The 26,866-nt window shown below is 42.3% G+C and overlaps 1 protein-coding gene across 1 annotated transcript in view; it reads left to right on the top strand.

Annotated features, from left to right (window-relative positions):
• Nucleotides 1–123: 123 nt before the first annotated feature.
• Nucleotides 124–26,866, top strand: part of LOC6613175 (AF4/FMR2 family member 4) — a 60,803-nt gene continuing 34,060 nt past the window's right edge. The window contains exon 1 of the mRNA XM_032714059.1: nucleotides 124–248. Within this exon, the coding sequence (XP_032569950.1) occupies nucleotides 214–248 (35 nt within the window). The 5' untranslated portion in view covers nucleotides 124–213. The remainder of the gene's footprint in view (nucleotides 249–26,866) is intronic.

Consider the following 26,866-nt stretch of genomic DNA (forward strand, 5'->3'; position numbering starts at 1 on the left):
CATCCCGCCACAGGAAAAGTGCACAGAAAATCCCCAAGGAGTCGGATATCATCCTCAAGTGGGGCAAACTAAAGGATACGCAGTTCCCGCTGCAACGAAGTCCAGCGGCCTTGGATTAACTAAACGCCCACTTAGGGCGGAGGGATCCCCTTCTATGAGGCAACCAACACTTGCAGCAGCAGCACCAGCAACGATTTGGATCCGGATCCCCATATGGATATACATATGAAAAAACTAACTAAGCCACGGTAAGTTTATTCAGTTAACAATTCAATATCATAATGCTTATGTAAAGGCGCCAAGGTTATGGATGTATTCTACCTTAAGGTTTTGTATCATAATTTTTGGGGGCTGTCAACATAGATAGTCAACGATCGGAAAAAGGTTCAAATTAGGGGATTAAATGGGGACAGATACATACTTCGAAAAATGAACCCAATAGGTTTAGGGCCCAATCAATTGCGGGCTTAATCTGCGGACATTTCGCCATTGTCCGTCTGTGACAATAAAGCAAATACTACGCACACGACATCGAATCGGATCTGTTAAAAACTTTTCTCATTTCTGCGAAGCGAACCGTTTTCTTTCCGGTTCTGGGTTCTTTCCCCGTTTTCTCATTTTTTATTGTCAATGAGCTGCGGCGGCCACTAAAATGTATAATTGAAAATTGTACGCCCACATTTATTGCGCGCACACACACACTCACAGGCGGGCAAACAACCAGCCAAACAAACTGACTGACTGACAAACAAACAAACTAACAAACAAACAAGCACGGGCACAAGCAGCACATCCATATAATAGATACGTATAAAGAGCAGTCGCACCAAAAAAAAAGCTGAAAAAGGAGAGGAAAAAGCGGTCCCCAGTTGCTTTTAGCGCCATGCAATAAACAGAGCGAGAGAGCGCTGCCAAGTTTTGCGGGTTTTCTTGGCCTGCTCTTTTCCGCCAACTCAGACGGTTGGCTGAAAGGCCACCCACCGCCCCCATTTTCAGCCATCCGCCGTCGTCTGTTGTCCCACCTTGAGTGCAAAAAAGTGCAAAAATCTAAGTTTTCATGCTCGTTTTTCCCTGGGATTGGAAAAGGGTATGTGGCAATTGTTAGTATTCGAATCTGAGAGGGCAGTAAAATCCCTTCCAGGCACTCAACTGTAATTAAAATAACAATTAAGAAAAATGTATCTTTTGGATACAAATGGGTGTAGAAAGTGACAACCCTTGTGGAAATAGCCAAGCATCCCTATTCATAGCTCTACTACAGAACTGATCACAGTGTGAGATACAAAAGTATCTTGAAAGTGAAACGGATTCGAAACGTAGGACTTGCAACTCTTTAGAACTGAGCACAGCGTATCCCAAAGTCGGAAAATTGCCCCAGAACGCTCCTGCTAGTTAGTTCTCCCCTCTTCTCTTTGCCTCGTGTTTCGTTTTTCGGTTTTCGGTTTTGTTGTACATTTTGCCGGCGTCGCCACGCACTGTTTCCCCATGGCTAAACCATTGTGCACTTTTCGCTGCAATTTGTCGAAAACTTGGCACTTTTTTTTCATGCGAAAGTTTAACCATAACAGATTTCTTTAGACCACTTCCTCGTCCCGAAGGGCGGGACGAGGTCTTCTTAAGTTGAGCTTTAGAGCTTCCTCAAAACTCTTGAGCCCTCATTTGATGCCCGAAAATTTGCCAGGCGCAAGAAGTTGAATGCAAAAAGGGTGCATTTTACAGAACATCATAGTTTTGGGTCTTATAGAAATTATGCCCTGAATTGCAAATAAATTAAAGCCAATTAGAACTATGAACGTTTCGGTTACTTTATGACTTTGGCTGTCTGCATATTAGTTTTGTATCCAGTGGGTTTGCGAACCTAGAACTCAGAAACAACGAGCGAACGAAACGTGTGCGACACTCTCAACAAACTGATAAAATTTTAATTTCTCCAAAATTGAAATTTTAATGTGTGTCTAGAGCGCGGTTTACCCCCGTTCAGCACCCCTTTTACCCACCAACTCGACTGCACTTTGTGTCCGCCTCCTCCTGCCTGGTTTTCCCACCTTGCCGGGAAAATGTGCTGCTACACCCTATGTGTGGCACTCCGCCATACACGCGCACAAGTTTTGGGTTTTTGCGGGTTTCCCCAACCCAACTCAAACCAACCCAACGCAGCCCCGTCCAACCACCACCCACTTGGCTGCCCGCATTCTATTGCATTTCGGTCGCCCCCTCTTTGGCCGACTTTCTATCATTCGCCGCCTTTGGCATTGGCCAAAAAGCGAATTTGCTCCGTTGCGTCCACATTATAGAGTTGAATTATTAAAATTTGTCTGGTTGTGTGTGCCAGTTATGAATAGCTAAGTGCTTGCCAAAGGAGTGGGAATAAGTTCATATATACATATATATCTATTGGATATATCCATTAAAGGGTCTGCTCAAGAATCCCACTTATGCGGATTGCTCGATGGATTATGCAAGATTCAGAGGTGACATAATCCACTATTGAGTTGTCATTCCCTAACTGATTTTCGAGAAAAACTGGCTAATGGATACGTAAAACTAGTTTAGGAGTTAGTCATAATAATTATGGCACATTTATCTATTTAATGCAAAACCTTTTAATGGTCTCATCGGTCTGATTCAAAATGACCACTCAAAAGTCCGAAATGTAATCCTTTTTTTTGGCCACGCTGCCAACTGTGAATCATCAGAGTGGGCCACCTTGCCCTTTCACCTCAATCGCATTGGCCCACTTAAACTATTGACCCACACACCTAATTGATATGCCTCACGTGTAGTTGGCAATCAAAGTGGAGAATGTGTGTGCGCTGGATGCCAGAAGCCAGGAATCTCTCGGGGGATTTGGTTTTTTATGTTGAAATTATACATTTTATTATGTCATTTTAATGCTACAGAGGCACACCGAATGCGGAAGGGGGAGGGGGTGGGGGCTAGGGGCAGGGTAAAGGAGCGGCAACATGCAAACTAAACAGTCATCCAACTTGGCCCCTTCTCCCCCAAAGGGTGCTCCATCTTATGTCAGGCCATAAATCAGCAACAGTTTGGAGCCAGGACAACCGGGATTCAGTAGTATTGTATCTGGGCAGAAGCAGGAAGGAAGTGGTGCAGGGTAGTCCTGTTTTCATTCGCTGCGGAAAAGTGGTAAATAGAAGGTAGTTGGTGGAAAGGAAAGCAAACATGGCAAAACCAAAAAAGTATAAACCCTACTGCAAATCACTGAAAATAAAATATTTTGCATCTTGCAAGTTATGGGATTAAAAATACAGAAATAACAGATCATACTCTTTCGACTCATGAAATATATTTGATATATCAAAAGGATCAAAGTTTGGGGCAACTACCCTTCGAAAGTTTCGAATGCGACCATGTAATTTTTATACCTTATAAAATTCAAGCAAACCAAAGCAAACAAAGCGAATCGAAGCAAGATATGTGCGCACACACACAAATGACAGATGTTAGGGTGGAAGTGGAAGTGGAAGTGCAGGAGGCGAGGAGGAGAGGAGAAGGACGAGTTTGAGGACAAGGACGAGGACCGAGAACAGTCATTGAGAGGCAGCCAAATTGTTTTATGTCTATCGATAAAGTAAATCACTTCCCCTGCTCGCACTTTTGTTTGCAAATAATTCGCTTCGTACTTTTTACAAGGGGTTTTCCACACGAGTCCTTCGTCCTCCGACTGTTTACGCTTGTATATACATACATACATACATACGTATAGGTTTGTTTGCATCTGTGTGTGTGTTTGTGCACATTGGCCGTCGCTTTATTTAATGACCCGAAGCTTGTGCTTGAAGCCCAAACGCAGAACAAAAGCAAAAGAGCTGGGAAAAACAGCTAGCGAATCTGAGCCACAATTGACACGTGTTGTGGGGGGGGGGGGGGGGGGGATTGGCATTGGCATGTGTGTATGTGGACTTCACATGGACAGTGAAGGGCAACCCACCTGAATCGAAGCACAGACTGAACCTCTGGGAGAAACCAATTAAACAATATGGAGGACAACAAACGCTGCGGTTGCCTAGTGATCCCTGTACTCCAGCTTTGAACTGAGTGGAAAGTATGCACTAATTTTGATTTCAGCTGTTATAATTGGATTGGGATTATCAAGAGACGACGAATAACACACTTCCCATTAAGAGGAACTAACTAAATTGCCATGCCATGTTATAGGATAGCAGCCTTTAAGTCATTACTTTGGGTTCATAAGCGCCAAATGCAATAGCACACCTTGCCGAGTAGCCACTCCCACGGCCTTGCCATCCGAGATGTGACCCCCTGCCTCCCCAGTGTCGCCCCCTCAATGATTAACTGTTGCACACCGCGCCACGCCCATCAGTCAGTTGCAGTTAAGCTGTAGGACGCCCATCGTGGACGGGCAGGAGGTCAGGTCAGCAGTTGGGTGTGGGGCTTAACTGCAGTACGTAGTTGTTGCCTTGGCGATGTCCGTGCATGTCGCACTGCATTGTGGCTCCAGCACCACTCCCCATCTCACAAGCACCTCCTCCCCCCTCAGCTCCTTCGATATCGCACATTTCACGCACAAGTGCCGCCACTTTAAGCCAGAAACCCGCGATAACTGGCGAATTGAAGACAGAAGAACCACTACTGGAACTGTGGAACACCGTCTTGGGTCTTCCTCCGCCACGGCGGCTTCCTCTGTTTGTTGATTTATACCCTTCTAGCCAGGGATTGGATATATTCAGCGAGTTAGGAGCGCCTAGTTGTGGCTTTAGGGCTTTGTCTTAATATACGTTTACTTGGTTCATTTCTGATGAGTGGTTATTCCGACTTTCTCTAATAAAAAAACTCGAGATGTGCGTTCCTGGGCAATGAGTCAGTTTCTTAAGACTCGAAGGATGATTAAATGTTTCACTTCACCATCGCTTTTCTTAGTTAGTTTAGGACCAACTGGGCAATATGGAGAATTGAACCCCATGAGTACTTAGTACCTTATGTAGTAAATGGAGCAACATTTTGAGTAAACAATGCCTTGACATAATAAAATGTATATTTAGACTCGCTGAAAGAGTATCCTTACGCTCCGTCCTTGAAGGGGGGTGGCATACCATATGTCCTCCGCCTGGCAAGTTCTTGATGCTCCAGTCCAGTGCCGCCCCTCCTTGGGCGAAAACCAATGCAAAGCAAACCACCCAGCCACCCCACTGGATGGCGGCCATCCCAGGAAGCAGTAAATAAGTTGCACTTTTCCGCTCACACAGGGGAGGATTTCCCGTTAGCCTGCAAGTTTCTTTTTTTTTTTTTCTTTTGTTTTGCTTTCCCAAGAAAAGGGGCGTTGGGTGTCCTTGGTGGTTTTTGTTGCGCCGGCGAATAAAAACAAAAACAAAAACTTATTTGCCATTTATTTGCAGTTGACTTTGTTTCGTCGTTATTAATATTGACAAGCAGCAGCGGGCAAGGAATATCGAGGAGGGCCGAGTGAGGAAAGCCCAGGACTTAATGCGCTAAACTGGACGCTTCCAGCTACGCTCTTCCCCTTCTCCCTTTTTCCCTCCCCTCTCTCCCACCAGTCACTCCGTTTCCTTGCCACTTCCGGTGGTGAGACATGGAGGTCTTAAGTTGTGGTTTAAAATTGTAACCTGAAGCTTTGCTGAAGGACTTTTTAATGAGTGTTTGCATTGGCAGGGAAGTCGTCTCGCTTCTTGGATTTTCAGCAACATCTCTCGCTGACCTGAGGAACGTGCTCTGCGCCATAAATTGATCGAATGGCTCTAAATAAGACAAGTATAGTAATGCAAAATATATAGGAACGTGGGTATCGCTGGATAGTTGTGCACATCCGGTTTATGAGAATCCAATTTCAATGAAATTCTGAAGATGCTTTTGTGGCAAAAAAAGAGATATTTATCCCGCTCTTGCTTCTCGCTGTAGTTTCTCACGAAATTCTTTTTTTTTTTTTAAGAGAAAATGTTTCTGATTGTGATATGGCAGACGAACGAAAAGTGTTTCTTTTCAGCAGTTTTATTCGTCTTCTTCATTTCATATTTATTTCCGTTTTGCCGCTTGCCACTTTTTGTTGTTCTCGATTTAGTTGGTTTGTTGCTTCTGCCATTTTCGTGGGGTTTTTCCAGCGTCATGCACACAAACACACACAGCACAACAGTTAGTCGCTTGTGGAACAAAATCACTTGGGTGGGTGGTGTCGGAAACCCCACTTTCACCCACCCACCTCCCACCTCTTGTACACTTTTGCCCGCCTCACACGTTCACCATAATTAGGTGTTAATATGACATTTTGCTCGACATTCAGCAACTGAGCAAAAAGCAAGCTAAAATATTTATGCAACGCTTTGCCAGCCTGGAATATTTGTGCACTATTAATGCGAGTGTGCTCGCACTGGAAGAAAAAACTAAGAGACGTCTCAAGCTAAAGATAATTTCCAAAGGAAATTATAAGATTTGTTTGTACCAATTACTATAGGCCTACTGTAGTCTTGCTAATAGCCAGGCACTTACGATTTCTCGCCGTGTATCTATTTATTATTTAAGTGCATTTGTATGAGTAAGTGCTTTTTACTTGTAGCGCCCTCTCGCTCTCAAACATTTTGTTGTTGCTTGCTTAACGATCGATAAACTGTCTCAATGTGCGTTTCCTCCCGCCGTGCGCGTGTGTGCGTGCGTATCTGTGTGTCCGCATATGGCAGCGAGTTGGTATTGGTACTTTCGGATTACAATGTAATGCTCCTCTACCGCTGCCACTCGCCGCCAACCCTCTCGCTCGCACCCACACTGCCTTGGCATTTTGTAAACACTGGGAAAATGCCTCAACGTGCGAGCTGCGATGGCAACTATGGATTACAATGAAGTGGATATTCCAGTGGCTGTGTGAACTAAGCTTATTAGTTCTCTCAAAATTAGATTAAAATTGGTCCGTTGAGTCTGCGTTTGCAGGGGGGTTAACTCGCTATTTTGATTCGTTTGAACCAAAACTAATTAGAATCGGAATGTTTACACGCTATGATTTTCAAATATATATCGCTTTCAATTGAAGAAGAAGGATGGCAAGTATTTGGTGTGAATTAGAAAAAAAACACTCCGCTTTGGCCACACCACCATGTACTTTTCGCTTTTACTCGTTTTCCGTTTTTTCCCGTCTTTCCTTGTTTATTCTATTGTTTGTTGTAGCTTTTAGCTGAACATTATTCGAGACGTTTGCTCGTCGTAAATGTTTATCGATTGCCTATCGAACAGGGGGATTCCCGCCGCAGGAGATTAACTTTGTGGAACCCTTGGGCGTGTGTATAAAAAGTAATTGTGGAAATGTGCGCTTAAAAAATACGACAAGTGTTGTTTATAATTATGCATGTGCTGTAAGTTTGAAGTGTTATGCGGTGTAAATGGCTTTTCAAAAGGTTGTGAGGGAGTGTAGAGAAACCATATTAGCTGAAACTATCTTTTATATATGTAATATATAGTAATAAATAGCCAATTAATAGAGGAGCCCTGATAAACAACGCACTTTGACTTGAAGCTGAAACAAGCCCACATTTCGCTTATGAAAATAAAAGTTCATTGAGTGGAGATGTTTTTCGCCACCGGCAAGGGTTAGACATTCCCATTCCCATTCCCGTTGCCATTTCCATTTCCATTCTCGTAAATACAAAACAAGAAAAATGAGTGGAACAGACCGACAGACCAACGAACCGAACCCCCTGAATTCCACTGAGAAATCGCACCGAGTTGCCCCAGTTGCGTGACAGAGACGGCTAGAGGATGTGCGAAAGAGAGAGGTGCGACTGTGAATGAAGAGGGTTAGTCAGTCAGTCAGTCAGCCCAAAGTAACCGCTTTCACCAGTTGTTGTGGGAAATTCTGGCAATCATCATAACTTACTCCATTATTATTCCCGGAATAATCATAACACGCAGGACATTTGGGCTAATAGAAATGCACTAACCCTTTTCAATTAGGAATTTCCCAGTATTTTCAATGACTTCTGGCGAATAATTTTTTGGTAGGAGAAACAGTGCACAATCAGCAAACTTATCTTATACTTATACAGCGAAGCTAAAGTATTTTTTTTCATTTTGAAACTTGGGAACTCTGTACCAAAATCCTTTTTATCATTGTAAATCCTTTTATCATTAAGTGGGGATGTGAAGAAAATGAAGTCAGATGAAAGTGCTGCTCCCTTTTCCAAACACACACACACACATATACGCTTGGATGCAGGCCCAACATTGCTGATTAACACTTCATTTGCATGCAGAAACTTCAATCACTGACAAAGATCCAAAGACCAAGAAGACGACAACTACGATGACGTCGTCATTGCGGCAACAACAATGCGAAAAACGTGTCAATGCATGTGCCATGAATGTCGACACACGCGCCAGAAAGAAAAAGGGGTTACTGAAGGGGGGCGTTGGGCGGAGGGTGATGGATGAGGGGGCGTGGCAAGTCGTCGCCCAGCGCAGACAACCCAAACAACCGCCCACACATTCCTAATCTGCCAGCAGCACGGCAAGTGGCCAAGCGAAATGCCTTTGCCACCAAGGGAAAAACTTTTATATTGGCCGAAATCTGCAGTGTGTGTTGCATGCGTTTTAGCTTTTCCACTTTTCCTACTTTAGTCTTACTGGTTTTACTAGTGCAGTTCAATCATTTCTGTGGAAGTAGCATACCCACTTTCAGCATAAGAATTATAAACCCATCGATGAGGCAGCCAACCAATCAGAGATCTCCAAAGGGGTGCCACACATGTCCTTGCTCATCGGTTAGTTGCGATTTGCTTTTGCTTTTTTCCAGAGAATATATATGTATATGTATTCAATGCCATTCCAATTCCGGGAAAATTCCGCAAAATCCAGATAGACGATGGCGGTGGCGTTTTGTTTGCCGTATTTTCTGACCACCCACTTAACGCAAATGAAAAGCAGGCGGCAACAAGAATAACAATCATGAAAAAAAGTAATTTTAGCTACAAGTTTGTTGTGTGAATGCGCGCGGCGGCTATTTTAAAAATAAACATCGACAAGGCAGCTCACGCGGCATCAGAAAATAGATAGAAACTTAGGTGAGAATGGCCCAGAGAATTGCAGAGCGAGATTGGAATGGATGGATGGAAGAGGAGATACAGACAAGAGGAGATACAAGATTCTTTCCTTTCCTTCTTTTATATAAATGCAATTTGCCGTGAAACTAATTCGAATACATCACTTTGATTATCGTTCGTGTTCAACTAGTGCGTTGAATGATTCATTTGTGCTTGGAATAGTTTATAAACCAATTTCAATTTCATTGTTGTCTGCTGCTGGCAAACAAAAAAACCCAACCCCCTCGAGGTTTATAAATAATTTCCCATAGCGCCATTATATGGTCGTATAATGGCCAACCGATTTGTGCAATTCTATTTTAAACTTCCATTTGCCGGTGCTTTCTCAAGCGATTTTCGGCTTGGCGCGTTCATTTTTAAGTTCAACGAGAATACGCCCACATATAAATAAAGCACACTGTTTTGCCAGATAAGATTGGCGATTGGCAGTTGCCTAAGTAAACTTATTTGCTAATCACGAGTAGCCCGGCTCTTATCGCTGCACTTTAGCATCAATTGATAATTTCAGTCGAATCAATTGCCAAGAGAGAGAGGGCGAGATAGGGAGAGCGATAGACAGAGAGCGAGAGAGTGTTGATACCACACGTCGTATATTTAATTGGCTTTCATCACACACAAACTACTTTCGCCGGCAAACTTCTTAACTTGGCCCGAGCCGCCATTACCGCCATAATCAAGTTGCTAATGCTTTTGCGTTTTTACTGAGCAGCTGAGCACCTAGAATTAGGTAGCAACTCTCACATGCCATTCAAGGTTAACCAAGTTAATAATCTTTTTTTTATTATTATTTTTTTCGCCGATTTGAGGGCTTGCTGCCATCACGTTTCATCTGCCTGATAGCGGAGCGAGCGGGACAGCGTCTGCTGGGCGAGACAGAGACAGCGAGAGGTCACAGAGATACGCATTCGGGCGCACTTACTCCACACTTTACTGTATAGATGTCCGATAAGTTGCCACTTGATAAGACAGCCGAGCGAGCGAGCTGTGCGATCGCATTGTTATGGAAATTGCGATTCTTTGCATTATTCTTGGGCATTTTTGCACGTTTTCGCTGCTGCGGTTTGTTGTTTTTATCGCTCTCTGTTTGTTGCCTTCGCTATCTGAATTGCGCGGATTGTATTTGCTCAGCTTGGTTATTGCATGCGAAGTGAAAAGTTAAGTGCAATCCGATAGTGGAGTTTCATAATGACCGGCGATGAGATTGCTGAAATTGTTTAACATTAAAGAGAAAACTTCGTACCTTTAGATACCTAAATTGTAGGTTAGTATGCTCACTAAACATAAATTCCATCAAATCTCAGCACGTCTGTAAGTTTTCCAACGAAAAATACGGGGCCGTAAATCAAGTCAACTCAATTTGTTATCGATAACTGCGAGCAATCACATATTAGTTTGCCAATTTTTCATTTATACTTCCAATCGAATTATGACAAGCGTGCGAAGACAGCAGCACATCGAACCAAACTTCCACTTGCACTCACTGCGTACAGTGGGCACCGAACGGGTTTTTTGTGCTCATAAATTGTAATATACAAAGGGCTAACAAATTTATTACAATTAATAATTTATTTCAATAGCACAAAATGCTAATATTTCATATATTTTTATCATCAAAAAACTGACTGCGACCATCGTGTTTTGGCAATAAATTTGCCTGGCAAACGTCGATTTCATCCGTCCGCCGAACTAACCGAAACCTTAACACATTTTCATTTCTTTTCAACGCGCGCGCGGTTCCAAACTCGAAGTAACAAATTTAGCCCCTTTCGTTGCTTCCCCCGCAACACACAACACGCAGCACATGACTGCACTGGAAAAAATATTTGTGGGTCTATAAAACAATATAAATTGAAACTTTGCAAGTAAAAGTGAAAAACTACAAGTGCTTTTCAATCTTAACCTTTTTTAAGTTATAAAATATGAATTGAATGCCCAGTTGTCTGAGTGTAGTGGGGGCAGCAAGGAGCTGGATTCCGAGTCACGTAATTTAATAAAATGCCAAAGTCCTTGCTGCACACACCAGACAGAAATGCTGCGAGAGAGATGTGAGGAACGTGAGTCCCGACCGAAACTCCTCCTACTTGCCTCCCTCTCACCTCTCACTGCCCAGCTGCTCACCTGGTTCACCTGCTGCTTCGTCGACTCCCACGCGTGACACACCCCCTTTTGGCGCCCAAGCTGGCACACGTGTCAATAAATAATCGGCAAATTGGTTAGGTCGGCAAAGAAGGGAGCCCGCCCCTTGAAGGGCATGTGGGGCACCCACATCGGATCGTCAGCGGAGTATGAAATTCGCAAGAAAACTAATACCCGACCGCCTTCTGTTTTGCTCACACCATGTAGCATATGAATGTAGAAAGGCTCTAATATAAATTATACTTTTCTTCGAGGGTTTTTCCTGGCTTATAAATAAAGCAGTTGTAATTATTACACTTCGGGAGCTTACGAGATAAACTATCTGGCCTAAGACACTTTAAATAGATTGTCTGAGGTTTAAACCTGAGCATTTCTTTACGAGCAACTGATTTAGCTATTTCCTGTCCCTTAAACTTTGTCCCCTTGGCCATTCCCCTGTTCCCACAACCGGGGCCTACATAGACATGCATTCCCACAGACTCACTTCAATGACGTAAAAGGCTATGCAAATTGCAATTGCAGCATCAACATAAACAACAAACAAAGTGCAAAACTCTACTGCAGACGGCGACTGTGACTGCAGCTGCATCCCAAGTGAAATAGCAACAGTTACTCGAAAAGGGAAAGGGGCGCTGCGTGGTGTGGCGAGGGGAGGGGCGTGGCACAAGTTGGGGACGAAAAGAGCCCAGCCAGGCCAGAAGAAACCGCACCCAAAAGAGGCAACAACATTTACATTTCGCCATCTCTATCTATAAACCCGACTCGCCCATCTCCCCCCACGCAGCCCTTAACACAACTTGACTCGCTCGTTTGGCGCTACTTTTGCGGCATATCCTTGCATATCCTGCAGCCTCAAACACTCCCTTCCCCCCGCTGCACTCTGTCACTTTCCTTTGTGCCTGTCTAATATGGTCTCCTTACCGCCCGCCCGCCCGGTCCTTGTTCCACTCGCTTTTAAGTTGAGCGCCTAAAATGCGACGGCAGCAACTGCAACAACTACAACATGTACACGGAACACATCCTTTTTACTTTGAGAACGCAACATTGAACTGTCAACTGCCTCTTGCGCCACGCCCCCTTGTCGTTGGCGTCTCACAATCCATTGCAGTTTGGCATGCAATTTCCAAATGCAACTTACTCGCACAGCCTACAAAATTGTTCACTAGTCCCTTTTCAAGGGACTTGCATGGCTACATAAGTCTTAGAATGGGTAACTACGCACTGGAGATGATATCGTGAGGCTTAAAGTGTGTTAAAAAATGGTCACTACTTACAATTAAGACGAAATATTGGGTACATTCTGTGTAAAGCGATGTACTTTAACCAGGAGTTCATTAACCGTAACTTATCGAAATATTCGATAACTATTTAGTTAACCATATTGAGGAATTCACTTCGGAAATTACCATCCTATTACTATGATATTGAAACAATGCATGTGATGTGCTTTATTTATTTAATATCTGAAGCATTCTATTGCACATTCCCATCCCTAATCTGTGCATTCCACTGCCACTTTTTGTGTGTCGCTCCCCAAAAGGATTCTTTTTGGGGGCATGGATCTAGCATGGTGTCTCTGTTTCGCCCGGGTTTGGTTTCTGGGCTTGGCCTCCGCTTAGTTTAGGGCAAGTTTAATGGTGGCTATAACCCAGAAATTGCATGAATACTCAAGTGCTTCCTTCTGTTCCCGTTCCCGGTGCCCGGTGCTCGGTGCTCCGTTGTAGGGCTCCTCCTGTAACTCTGGCGGTCCAAGGCTTGGTCCTCGTACATAAATCATCATTGCTTTTCAGTTTGCCCGACTCGATGTCGTCGTCGTCCTCGTCCTCGGCAATGGTTGTCCTCGTCCTCGGGCTCGATGTCGTGGGGAAGATCCTTTGGTCCTGCGGGGCGGACTCCTCCTTGGGCTTCTGCCCTGCCCATGTCTTTTGTTTTCGTTTTCTGCTTCAAGTAGCAGTTTCATTCTTTTCGGCTTGTAACCCCCACTCAACTTTTTGTCGGGAGTCCTTTGAAGCTTTTTTTTTTATTCCTGGCTCCTTGTTTATGCCTGCCACTGTTGCCGCTGCTGCTGATATGTATTTTATAGCTCATTGGCGGCAGTTACGCTTCAGTTTTCCGAATCTTTAATTGAGCGTGTGCAAATGGAGTTTTCGCAGCCCGGAGCGTCCGAGCAAACTCACAGATTTGAAGCAAGGATACGGGCGGGAAGTAAGGAGATGTAAGAGTGGGCAGAGGTCACGGCCATAAAACCAACATGATTGATACGATGGCGTTTTAAATATACGACCATCTATGGGAATGTATCGAGCGGAATTCTGTGCTTTGTCTTTTAAAAAATAGGTATTACGACTAATAAACATTTTTGATTGGAAAGCATAATGGAACATCGCGCTTCCTTTTTGATTTTTGTTTGCTATCGATACACACAATGCCTCCTAATTAGAACAGCGATAAATCGGGCAAAGTCAGGCCATTCCATTATTTACAAATATTTAATAACATTTACATGCTGTTTATGTGTGTCAATGCGTGTCATTCGATGCGGGCCCACAAGTATGGGCAGCAACTTAATCCGATTGTGTGTCAGTGAGCTTCGAAGCGGAATGCAAATACCAATATATCGGAGGTTTTTGCACGCGTTTTTGCAACTTGTTCTGCTACTTTTTACGGTTCTTTTATTTATTTATTTGGTTTCCATTTAACGGTGGTAGCAAGACGGCGCTTCATTAAACAAGCTTCTTGAGTGACCGACTTTGCTCAATTTATCAATACCAATTACGCAGCGTATGCACTCTCTTTTATTTTTTGTGTCCGCTGTGTCCGTTGTGTCCGTTTAAAATCGCTTACATTGATTGATTACCTCGGAGGCGCGACTTTTGTTGCGTTTTTGCACGCGTGCCCCGCTCATTCGCCGTCTCGCTCTGCCCGTCGTCGCCGTGTCCCCCTCTTTTGGATCACACATACACATGTGTGTTAATTGTTGTCAAGGTTGCTTTATTTAGTTTATGTTTTTGCTCATTTGCGCTTCTTCCTCATTCGAGCTTTGCATATGTTTTACGTTTTCGCCATCGCTGTTTTTATGCCCATTATTTATGGAGAAACAGGGGGTATAATAGTGTTGGTTAATTTTAGAAGAATACTTTAATTATATTCTGAACTAAATTTAAATATAAATATAACGAGTTAAAAGTTTTATCTTTTATTTGCTACAATTTTATATACATAATTTGGACTATGCAATACAACATATGACAGAAGATTTATTACAGGGTATCTTGAGTGGTTGCACTGGACTGAAGCGCTCATTCTTCACTTTTTTTTCACTTATTTATTTATCTTTTTTGTTTTAGCCGCTTGCTTTCTTTTTGTCGATGGTTGTTGCTGTTCCGTTTCAAGCTTGAAAAGTTTTGTGTTGCTGTGATTTGGCTAATGCAATTTGGTAGCTGTTTTGTTTGTCTTTGGCCTAAATTTTTTTGTTCGTTTTTCGCTTTTTCCCCACATTTGTCAGTTTGAGTCTATATTTTTTTTTATTTTTCTCTCCGCTCAGAGCTTTGTTGCTGTTGATGATTTGATTTGATTTCACGCAATATATACACAGATTTATTCGCCTCGGAGTGAATTTCGTTTTTGGGTTTTTGATTTTTCGGCTTGAAGAAATCACTTTTTATTTTATTCATCAGACATTTGGGTTAAGCGAAATGAGAATAAGATAAAAATAATTGAAACCAGGCCACCGAGAAGTGTTGAGGCTTTTGCTTTCCGTAAATATTTTAATCAGAATTTGCAGGCAATAAAACATAAATAAAAGCAAGCAAGAAACAAGAAAGACATACATACATAAATTTCTGCCGACTTTCTACCCACTGACTGACTGACTGGAGGAGTTGTTGTTCCATTCGTCACTTTCAATGGAATTTCACGCAGTTTGATCGATACAACTTTAAAATAGGCCAAGTATAAAAACGGGTAGAACCGGCATTAAAAACGCGTCAAGGTCGTCCACAAGGGGGGAGTTAACTTCGCGGCGTAATGGGGAAAAAAGCAATAGCAAGTTTGAGAAGCCAGTGAAAATTCGATAAGACAATTAACTACATTACTGTATGAATTGAAGTGAAGTATTTGGGACATTGCTTTGATTTCAGAATGCCACAAAAGCCACTTAGATGCGGTGACATTAAACAAATCTAAGCAGCTGGCAAAATAAACATTAAATATTTGACTGAATTTTTCCAAGTACTTTGCCTATTTCAAGACGAGAATTTTTTTTTTCCTTGTGGTTTCGTGTTTACGTGTATGTAAACCGCAAACATGACAAACTGATAACAGGCTAAAATTATACAATCGAATCAAGAGAGCCGAGCCGAGTCGCTTAAAGTAAAATAGAGCGAATCTATAGCGAGTTATCAGGCAAGCAAGCAAAAAGAAGTCTGGGAATCGAGGGGTATAACCAGAAGACAGATCGCCAGTCAGATTACGTGGAAGAATTCAACGGCAAATATGTCTATATAATCTCCACTCCTTACCATGTAATCATCACCAATACTAAATTTAAAGATAATAAATCTAATTTTGACAGTTTACATTAAAAGTCAGAACAGTTTGACTAAGTTAAAACAGCAAACATGTTTACTTCCTAATCTCTCATTTACTAGGAAGCAGTTTCAGTGGAGAAACACCATATCAGCTTATCGAGCATTTAAAGAAAAAATGTTTGCTTGCTAGCTAAGGTTTTTTGATACGATACTCAATACTGGTCTTAGATTAAAAGTACAAATAGTTTCCTAGTAAAATATATTTTTTAAGGGTTCCCTTAGTGAGATGATAGGATCGATGGTAATCCGTTGGGTTTAAGCAAGCGTCCACGTACCACCTTTATGTAACCAAATGAAATCCGCCATCACCTCCAACCACAACTTCCTTTCACTATAAAGAGAAAAAAAAGAGTTGTCAAAATTATACAACAATTTTGCATACAACCGTAGCGTCGAACACATTCCATTCGTTTAAATTCCATGAATAAAACCGAGCATTTATTTTGAATTAATGCCCATTTTAATATACCTTTTATCTCTTTCTCTTTGCAGGTGAGTCACACGCATATGGAGTAAAAATAATAAAAATAATAGTAGATATCGAGCCGTTGAATGTAAGTTAGCTCTTCATTTTCTATCCGACCGAGTGAAAGTTATGGCCAAGTTCTTTCGCTCAAGTCTGTGCGCTGCAGTTGATAAACCACTTGAGTGGAAATTTATGACAAGTCGCAAAATCGGATGAGGAAGGCGAAAATTAAAATTTTAACTGCCACAAAACGTGTGAAAAGTCGCGCCCACATCCGAACGCATTTCTAGATCCAGAAAGTGACAGAGACGTAAAAACATTGTTGTGGTGGGTGGTCTTGTTTTGCCAGTGTTGTAGGTAAGTAAGTAAGGAATCGCTAGGAAAAGTGCTGTGTGAAATTTTTTATTATAGATTTCACTTTTCACAACGCAAACCTTGCTGCTTGCAAGGAAAAGTTTACGAGGCGTATGCTTGATGACTTTTACGACATTTTGACCCGCTCTAAAACTCCGAGTCACCTCCTCACAGTCGAGCTTATTAAAAAAGGTTGAGCAGCAGACCAGAGAAGACGAAAAGCATACATACATATACGCACATTTTGTCAACTTTGTGGCTTGGAATGTTCTCTAAAAAGTGCTTGAGGGTGAATAGAGCTATTTTAGATTTCAATTTCGTTCCATAAACTGCAGTTTTAATGTACCAGTTTGGATGGAGCGTGGCCAATAGAGGCCACGTTCCGTTGGGCTTCTCGCTTCTTCGCCATCAACTTTGACCTTTTCAACAGGCTGTACCCGCGCGTAAACACTTGGTCTGCTCAAACTTCGACCTTCTGGCCCCGCGCCCGTCTTCGTGTACTTATTGTGTTTGTCATCATACAGTTTGACAGCCCTTGGGTTTCACTTTTCTTGTCTTTTCACTGGCGGCACGCGATGCGTGTGCCACTTGTTTGGACCAAGTTACCCACCAACGAAGCCACCAACCCACCTACCCGCCATCTCGACGATGAACTGTCGCGCTGTTTGCTGCCATTTCTGCCCGCTCTTGTTATTGTTTAACTGGCAATGATTAATGGCAATGAGGCAGGGCAGAACAGAGCAAAGCGGAGCAAGAAGGTGTGTGCACCGAGTCTTGAACTACACAGAACTGAACATAACATCGCTGGCATTTCTTTTTGCCAGTGACCCAGAAACATTTCTTCGCCAGCTGCCATTCAACACTTGAGGGTGATTAGAATTTGCGCCATCACTGGAGCGGGCGGCGATGAAAGAGGAGCATTTTATTGATTTGTCTGACTCATTGGTGGATGTGCGTGGTCCACAAATGTGTGTATATAAATGAAGTTGAATCTGAATGATATGGGTAATTTTATGAGGGAATGTAAAGCTTTTGATTGAGTAGGTTTATTTCACCAAGTATCCAAACAAATCGTTTGTATGTATGTATAAAATAGAGCTGAACTTCCAAATATGAATAATTTATTTCGCAACTGATAACTTCTTGAGTCACACAATTCAAGTTTAGTGTTGTAAAGGGACCTTCTTATGCTTAGCTTTCTTCTGGCTTCGCTGGCAAAATGTATTTTCGTTAAAAGTTTGAATCATTTCATGATTTCGTGATGCTTGAAGACAGCACACAAACTTTTCCTGTGCTTTAATTCGCTGTGGCATTTCACATGGCTGCATATATACTTTACATACAAAGCTGTTACCTGTTTTCTTTTCTTTTTGTATTGCCCGCCTTTTTATGAAGCTTATTTTATTACACGGCGAACGACGCTCTTGCCATGCATCCCTCTCGCTCCCGCACTCTGTCCGTCTCTTTCGCTTCGAGCTGACATCGTCGTTATGTGAAAAACCTGCCTCAAGGTTATTGCCTTCTACCCGAAACCAAGGCGAAAAAGAGAGCGCAAAAACAAACAAATTTCTCCATTACACGATGAGGCGGCTCTTTAGTGTTGTTGTTGTTTTTGTTGTTGGCATCAGCTCATTTAGCTGATGCTACATTTGTTGTTGTTGTTGGTGTTGTTTTCCCTCTCTTTGGGGCTTTGTGGAATATAGACAGCGAATAAAACCGAAAAGAGGGAAAATACCCAAAAAACTTATCGAGTTTATTATCTTATGTACTTGAAATTTTCGACACGAGTAATGAGGTCAAGGATTTTTATATATCTTAGTGCTAAAGAACACTGACTTGCTTTATTAACTGTGTGAATAGAGGTTGAAATATATTTCAATCCGGCTCGAAGGACCAATGTGTACAAAGTGCAAATGCTTAAGCTGCTGGAATGAAGTAACAGTTTTGTTAGCTATATTATCCATAATTGTATAATTTAAGGCCAAGCAAGAGCCTAACTAACTTTTCTTCCTGCCATCCTGCAGCAGTTAATTACTAATTAATCAAAGCTGCCCCAACCAACTTTTGCTAATGTGCAAGTTCAAAGAACTTCAGCCAAAATGCCAACAATAATTTTTCATTAGGCCAAGAACAACAAAATCGAACAATATTTGCTATACTTAGTTAATTGTGCGCGGAGGTGAGAGAGAGCGGAGAAGAGGACGGGGTCGTTCGACTCTCTTGCCTTTGTTGTTTACGGCCAACTGTCAACGGTGTCAACAGCACGCTACAGACATTGGGTCGACGTCATTTGGTCATTTGTCAAAAAAACGAGAAAAAATTGCTCGGGAGAGAGCCGGAGGCAGGCAGACAGAGAAACAGACAGGCTCCTGGGGTGGCGAAATATTGTGGGTGGTGTTGTTGGGGCACAACGACGAGTGGGAGGATTGCCGCTTTTGGGCACAGCAGTCCATAGATGAGAGAACCCAAAGCGCTCGGGCTTAAATGAATCACCAACACTAGCGAAATCGATGACAGTCTTGGAAAAGAAACAGTAATAAGTAATACTATAAAAGATTTCCTTTTATAAATTAGATACAAGTTTATTAAAAGCGTAAATACACATCATATTTCACAGGCTATACCTTATTTTCAATATGGCCCAAAGAGCAATATTCTTTCCGTGTAAATCATTCTGACCTCGACAAGATATCCAGCTCCTGCTGATATGGTTAGTTGTTGGTAGTTGGCGCAAATTAAAGTGGCATGCAGAAGTTTTTCTTGAAAGAGAGGAGTAAACGAAGGAAATGCCAGCAATCACACCCACACAACTTGCCGTGGATAAGGAGGAAAACTAGAGGAAAACTATGGTAAAAAGTAGCAGGAAAACAAGTTGATGAGTCTAAGTGGTTAAAGAAGTTGAAAAGTCAAAACTGGACGATGCGTTCAGTTCAGTTCAGTTCAGTCTCCTCCTATTCGAAAGGATCTAGTTGTGGGGATGAAAAGTCTGAGCGTTACTTCAAGCAGCTGTTGTGGAAAGTTGTGTGGAGTGTTGTTGCTATTGCCGCTGTGAGTTTTCCGTTTGTTGGGGAAAGAAAGAAAGCAAGCAAGCAGGCAGGAATGAAGTAGTAGTGCCTCCATGTGCCTTTTGATTAAAGGATGGTCGAATTATTAAGGAGCTGACAAGTTGAGAGATACTTGAGTTAAGCTCAAGGGGGACACGTGCATACACAGCAAAGTGCAGGATGAGGTCAAGTAGTTGGTTCTTAGATAAATGCGATATGGCTGGCGTGCAAGCGTTTGATTATTTGTAGATTATTGGAAAAACACTTTTCTGCAACATCATACGAAATGGGATTCTAAACACTAGAATTTCTTGGTAACTGTAACATGGTTATATCAATTATATGTATGTGAAACATATTGAAAAGCAGGAATAACAGTCGGCAAGCAAGAAGGAAACAAGAAGAAAGCACTTGAGCCAAATGGAGCGAGCAGGGGGAGCAATTGGTAGTACAAGGTGGCAATGGAGGAGGGGGTCTTCTGGTCTTGTGGCATCGGCAGGCGAAAATGTACGAAACAAGCTTTTGCCGACGACAAGCAAACAGACGAAATGTTACTGCCTCCGGCTAAATAGCAACAGCCAACAAGCAAAAGCAACAGCAAAAGCAACAACCAACCAGCAAAAGCAAAAGCAACAAGCAACACCAACAAAGACAACAGCTTCAACTTCATTTCCAGATGGGCGGTGCTTAAAGGGCAGAGGGAATTTGTGGGCATAAGGTCGTCGCTTTGGTTGCCAAATCTTTTACCCACCATCCCCCCACAATGTGGCGCCCACTTGGCCAGCGTTGTAGCCCACCCACTCCACCTTCTGTTTGCGGCTTCATCCTCCTGCAACCGGTTGCCACCGCCAGGAGTTTTCCTTTGAAGAGTCGCAGGTGGAGCCGTTGTGCCCCAGCCTCCTCCTCCGCGCGGAGCATTTGATGAGTTTTTAATTGGTAGTTCTTTTTTTTTACCCTCTTTGAGCCGTATTTTTTTTCCCTTTTAGGTTGCTTAAAATGGAAGTAAGGCATAGGACTGCGTTGCGAGGTGGTTTCGCGGTGCTTTCAGCTGCTTATGTAAATAGAGCCCGATGCAATTAAGCAAACAATTCGCTGGTCAAAAGCTGTAAGGAGAGTACACACAGCTAGCTAATTGATTAATGCCAAGTCATAAATTAATGGCTAAAAAGCTGAAGTTGAGCGGACATTAAATGCGGATTTATCTCAACTTCTAGTCGTTAAGTTTAAGATGAAGAACTTATTAATCAAGTAGTACCTTTCATCAGTTCATAACGAAAGTTAGTTGTTATTGACTGGTGGATTATGCTGCACTTTAACCCACTTTTGTTTGTTCTCAGCTAAGTTCCGCAACAAAATGTTTATCGAAAGCTGTCCCTGTTTGATATAAATTAGCCAAACGTGTCACAGACATTTGTGTCAGTTTTGTGCCAACCCAAACCGGTTGGGGCCAAAACCCCACTACCTCCATTACCTCCCGCTTCCTGGCCGCAGTTTCACCACATGCAACCCCCATCATCTTAATGATGTTTGGGTGAGAAAAATTATTGACCACTCTCTCGGTCTTTTGGCTTAATTGATATGGGTTGCCAAGTATACGGAATATATATGTATATAAGTTGGATTGGATTGGTGTGGCATATGTACATACAAGTTTATTACTTCTGCCTCGAATATTGGGCGTTTGTTTATTTTTATGCACTTGCTTGCCAATCAATAATCAATATAAACGATGTCATCTAATTTTTTTCTTGATTTTATGCGAACTTTGGTGTTTGCTTTTTTTTTACTTTGTCGAAAGCAGCAGCTCGTTAATTTGAAAGTAAGAAACATTTAAGTGTATCCGTTAACCGTTTTTTATGGACATTTAATATCGAGAAGGCCGGAATGTGTTAGCCACTGTTGGTGTTGTTAATTTCAGTTGTAATCATTTTTGCAATTGTATTCAATTGTTGTGACATTTTAATTGATCGCAATGTAAGCGCTGTAAGCATAAATTACGTTATTAATTTATGCTGTACGACTTTTAAGCTTTATTTCACAGTAAACTTGCATCGGTCATTTAAGTGGAACTCGCTGTTTGTTTTATATGTCATAGTTAAATGATGGCAATGAAGCAGAAACAATTCTGAGAAACATTTGTGGTATTTCGTTCTGTAGAAGTGGGTTTATGTTCTAGAAAAATAAAAGGAATATAGTAGTCGGTAATAACCTGTATAACTATTGTGCGAAATCCACCGAATCGATCGACCTACAAGTAACTCAACATGTCTTACCTGAACTTCCAGGGGTTGCCTTTAATGTGTGTCGTTTAATGTCAACTTAAATCAATTGAAATGTCAATTACAACAAAACACGAATCGAAATGGAGAACCCCCCCTAAAAAATAAAAAGAAAAAGAAATGCATAGAATGCAGTCGGAGCTAAAGTTATGGGAGGGGAATCTCCAACCCTGCTTTTTCCCCTTTGCAATCCCCACATTTGCCCAAGTAATCGAGTCGAATTGAAGGTGAAATCGGATCGAGTTGGGAGCCATCCTTCTCGTCTGGGGCTTCCTCCTCTGCAGTCGGCTCCTTCTATTTTTAGGCCCACGAGAAACGGGCGAGTGGATGTCTCGCTTTGGGTGTCACTTTGGGAACAGGTTGACATCAAAGTTTCGGTGTTTCGCAGTTCAAATGTCATCGGCGTCGTAGCTAGCCAAATTGCCGGGCATGCCCACAAAATGCCTTCAAGGAAGCAAGCCATGGCTACGGCATTTCCGAGGACACGGCTTGCTTCGCTTTGGTTTGGTTTGGTTACTTAGACCAGGAATTAGCACAGGGGCTAAAATAAAGGAAGGAGCATTTTGGGGGAAGACAGATAGATAGACAGACAGACAGACAGACAGTGAGCAAACATGAAGCGAACTTGCAATTACACAATCTCTTTTTCATCAGGCAGGCCAGTGAAAAAAAAAGTTTGTCAAACTCTTGACTGTCGATTTGTTTAAACAGCTTTTGCCGTTGTGTGTAATATCTTTTTGCCAATTTCTTTTACTTTCTCCCACTACCCACTTCTTGCATTTTACTTCTTTGTTGGCTTGCATTTTTTCCCTGGTCTCTCCTTATGCAAATGGCATTCGTTTGAGATACATTTTTCTTTTTTTAAGAAGAAGATGCAGCGCTTTTTTCGGTGTTTGTCCTCAGCTTTTATTTCTATTTCGAGAGCTGTGTAGCCAAACTATTAATTAGTGGCAAGGTACACACAAGCAGTAACGTTAAATTAAAAGATCTTTCAGCTGAGAATATACCATTTATCCGTGAAATGCATCTACATGCACATATATGTGATATGAAATCCCATTCTGAGATGCTAAGTAAACCACTGTGGGCGAATTTGAGTGTTGGAGGAGGAACAGGTGTTATTCACGGCGAAAGCATCGCTTTTTTCCGCCTCTCTGTGCTGCATAAAAAATATCTGTGCATAATTTCATAATGAGGCACTGAACCAACACGTGGGCAGCAAACTATTGTGGGCGTGGCAGGGGAGGATGCGGCAGAGATTTCAGCATATGCTCCTCTTGGCATTTCGAAATGTGCTCGCATTTTCGCTTTGAGAGCGAGCAAATTGCTCATACGCCGCGTTGGGCGCCAGATGCGGGCGCCAAAGGACGACGACGACGACGACGGTGAAGAAAGCACGTCAGTCAGCTCATAATTATGGTTATATGAGCCGTGATTATTCGACTTTGCCCCTGCAACGAATGCCGCCGCGGCTCCTGTGATTTGGCCTGTGGCATTGACTAACTGACTCGCTGCTTGTCGCTGGGGGGAATATTGGGGATTGGATTGGAGTGATTGACTGGCTGACTGAGCAAGTGACGATGGGTAAGTCCTTCTGAAAATGGTGCGACTTAACAGGCGGTAAATTACGAAGTGAGTTTCGAAATGGATTCGAAGCTAGAAAGGAAATGTGAAGGCTTGTTAGTTTGCCCTTTAATTACATTTAAATCGCGTAGGCGATAAATCTAATATCTGTGTTCACTCACATTTTGTTTGTTGACCTTGTGACTCAGCATATTGCGAAACAGTAAATTGATGTATACATACATGTTTCGTAACCGCAAGTTGTTAAACAAATAAAGGCAACAGAACTCGGCAAAAAACAACAAAAGCAGCGGAAAATGCAATAGTTTCAGAGAGGATGATGGCAAGGGGGGTGCAAAGCCATATTTCAACTATAATCTTATCAGATTTGCAATGTTGAATTATAGTCCGGAAAAACGCAGTCGGATACAACGAAGAAAATGCAAAGATATTTGTATACAACACAGAGTAAATGGTAGTTTTACATCACAGATGTAATACATTTCCGTTCGGGCGATTGTATGAACTCGTTTGAAAGGAACTCGTCGCGAATTCTTCAGGACTGAGTGGTCACTCCAATCCGAATGATGTACTCGCTGATTGTGAGTTACAATATAGTTGAGTTTTAAAACATTGTTACAAGCAGTGTGATATTTTGCAAGGAATTAGTTTTATTGCCAGGCGATATTGCTGAAGGGCGGAACAGAAGTCGGATGTTTGCACACATGGCTCTTTGCTGGCCGCATTCGAAAATAAATTTGCATGACGATGGCAGCAGCAGCAGCAGCAGCAGCATCAGCGGCAGCGGCGGCAAGCCAACAATTGTTGCGGTAGTGTCCTTCCACGTCGCCCCACTCCCCTCTCCCCCGCGGCTGCCAGCCAACGAAAAGGCAACAACGAACAGCAGCCAGTGGTCGCCTGCAGGGATATACTTGCTCATCTCCAGTGCTCTTTTCATAGCATCCACCATCCAGCAGCCACCAGCCTGCTCCCAGTTGCTTCAAAATTTACGAGCAAAAGCATTTTCAAGAGTTTTATGCGCGTTGAGTGGCCAGAGGGAGGGGACTGGGTGTTTAGGGGCTTCGGGGGCGGACCAAAATTTTAACTTTGCAAAAAAAAAAAATGGAGGAGCATATCCGCCTGCACAGACACTGTTACGAATAGATATAGACCATATCTATGTGTGTACATGCATACATATATAGATATATGCGCATAGCGAAAAAAAGGGAATAAAATCGCGTTTCATTTGAGTTGCCATCTCCTCTTTCATTTTGGTTTTTCTGTGTTAGTTCGCCGTAGTTGTAGTTGTTGTTGTTGATTTTTAGTGCATTTTCCTAGCCAGTTCGTCAGCCAGGAAGTAGGAAATTTTCCGGTTTTACTGTTGAGCCTCCTGCTGCCAGGAAATCGCTCCTACTGCTGCGTTCACAGAACAGAAAAGCAGCAAAAAAAACACACTCACACACACACGGAAAATGAAAAGCGCGGAAAGTCCCTTGGTCCTTCGCGCCCCATCTATCCAACCATCCATCCATCCACTAACCCCACCAAAGGCAATTGGGTTGACGGGCGTAGTAATTTCAGTTGAGAGACATGGCCAAAGAGAAGGCTCTCTGGCGAATGGAAATGGAGCATTTATTGAACTTTTCGCAAAAGATATTTTTGTATTTTCCGAAATGGGTTAACTGGGTAGGGTGCGAGAGTGGGTTTGGGGGAGTGGGGGGTGGAGGCACAGAATCAGAAACTCGAAATGTAGGCCGTTTATTTTTGGTCCCGCATCCCCGCCACTACTTTTCCGAATGAGATTGGGCGAAGAGTGTGTTCAGCTACCTTAAAGTTTTTCCGCTTTTCCCCATGCAATCGTAAGTTCGAGTTCAGGTGGGCGTGGATAATGGCTGCAAGGATAATGAGCAGAAAGAATGGCGGCTATTAAAAGAGGAGTTGCGCCTTGGCTCGGGTCAAGCATGTAATAGCCAGAATAGCTATGAAATATGAAATATTCAACTAGCATTAAGCTTATTTAGCACAGCGCAGAGTAATTCATAAAGAAATGTAAATGTATTAATCAACAACTTGTGCAACAAGCGATTATTGGTTACTTTTTTTTAAATACACAGCTGTGGCACAATTGCAAGTTTATATACGACAACTTTTGACCTCGACAACAGAAAAACCAGGAAAAACAGCTATATTTAAGAATTTTCCAACGTAGTCAGCAAAGAAGTCGAATGAAAACATTCTTACCTCGCAGTTTTTTATTATTTTCTTTTTTACCCAAAGGAAAGAAACTGATGAGCAGCATACACGGTTTGTTCCTTCTTCGCCTCTTGTTTGTTTGTTGTCAGTAGTGCGAGGGAAAATAAATAAATTATTGGTGCTGCCAAGGAAATTCCCCCAAGGAATCGCGGGGGGGAAATGAAAAGTCGGCGGGAAAAAAGCGAGCTGCAATTTTTCCTTTTAATTTGTCACCTGTGAACAAAAATTTGCGGAAATAATTATCGTTCGTACGTTTCGTTGACACATTTCTTTGCCGCTCGTTGACTTCTTCGCTTTATTTGCTTGTAAATTGCTTTTAATTTACGGCGAAACATGAAAACCCATATTGTATCGATGTACAGCAACAACAACAACAATAATAATAACAATAACCATAAGTAACGACAATCGTTTGGTGTTTTTAAAGCGTTTGCCAAATGTTTCATGAATCATTTCATTTGTATGGCCAATTCGAAAAGAGGTTAGTGGTATTTCAGCATAGATGGGGGATGTTTTATACATTGAGAAGCTGCAGATTAATAGGGTCGATGGTCAGAGAGCCACGTTTGTGCGTTCCATGGGCAGGCAGGAAAAACCCGCCAGCTGCGGCCAGATGAAAATGTCAAGTCATCGGCAAAAAATGCAGAGGAAAAATGAAAAGAAAACACTGTGGTTTGTTGACTCGTTTTGATTTGTGCCTGAATTTTACACACTCGAATTGTGAGGTAAAAATAGATTTCTTAACTCAACTTTTATGGGAAAAGAAAACCCTTAGGGTACCAAATAGTTTATTGCATATATCATGTAACTGACCTATCGCATAGTTATTTCCGCCTACTATCACTGGTTCGTTTTCATTGTTTGAGTGTTGCAAAGCTAAAATCAAGATTTTTCTTTACGCTGCCTTGCATTTCTCGTTATTCTGCTTTCTATTTTGCACCTAGATTGTTTCTTTCTTTTTTTTTCACGTTCTACAATATCTGTTTATTTTTTTTTTATTTTTTTGTTATTATCAAAGCATATTTTTGTTGCTTTTTAGGTTGCATTTCCGTGGGTCTTATCAAAGTGGGTAACATTTTTCTGCAGAAACCGAATGCCA

The sequence above is a fragment of the Drosophila sechellia genome, chromosome 2L, assembly GCF_004382195.2.
Source record: "Drosophila sechellia strain sech25 chromosome 2L, ASM438219v1, whole genome shotgun sequence".
Taxonomy (NCBI): domain Eukaryota; kingdom Metazoa; phylum Arthropoda; class Insecta; order Diptera; family Drosophilidae; genus Drosophila; species Drosophila sechellia.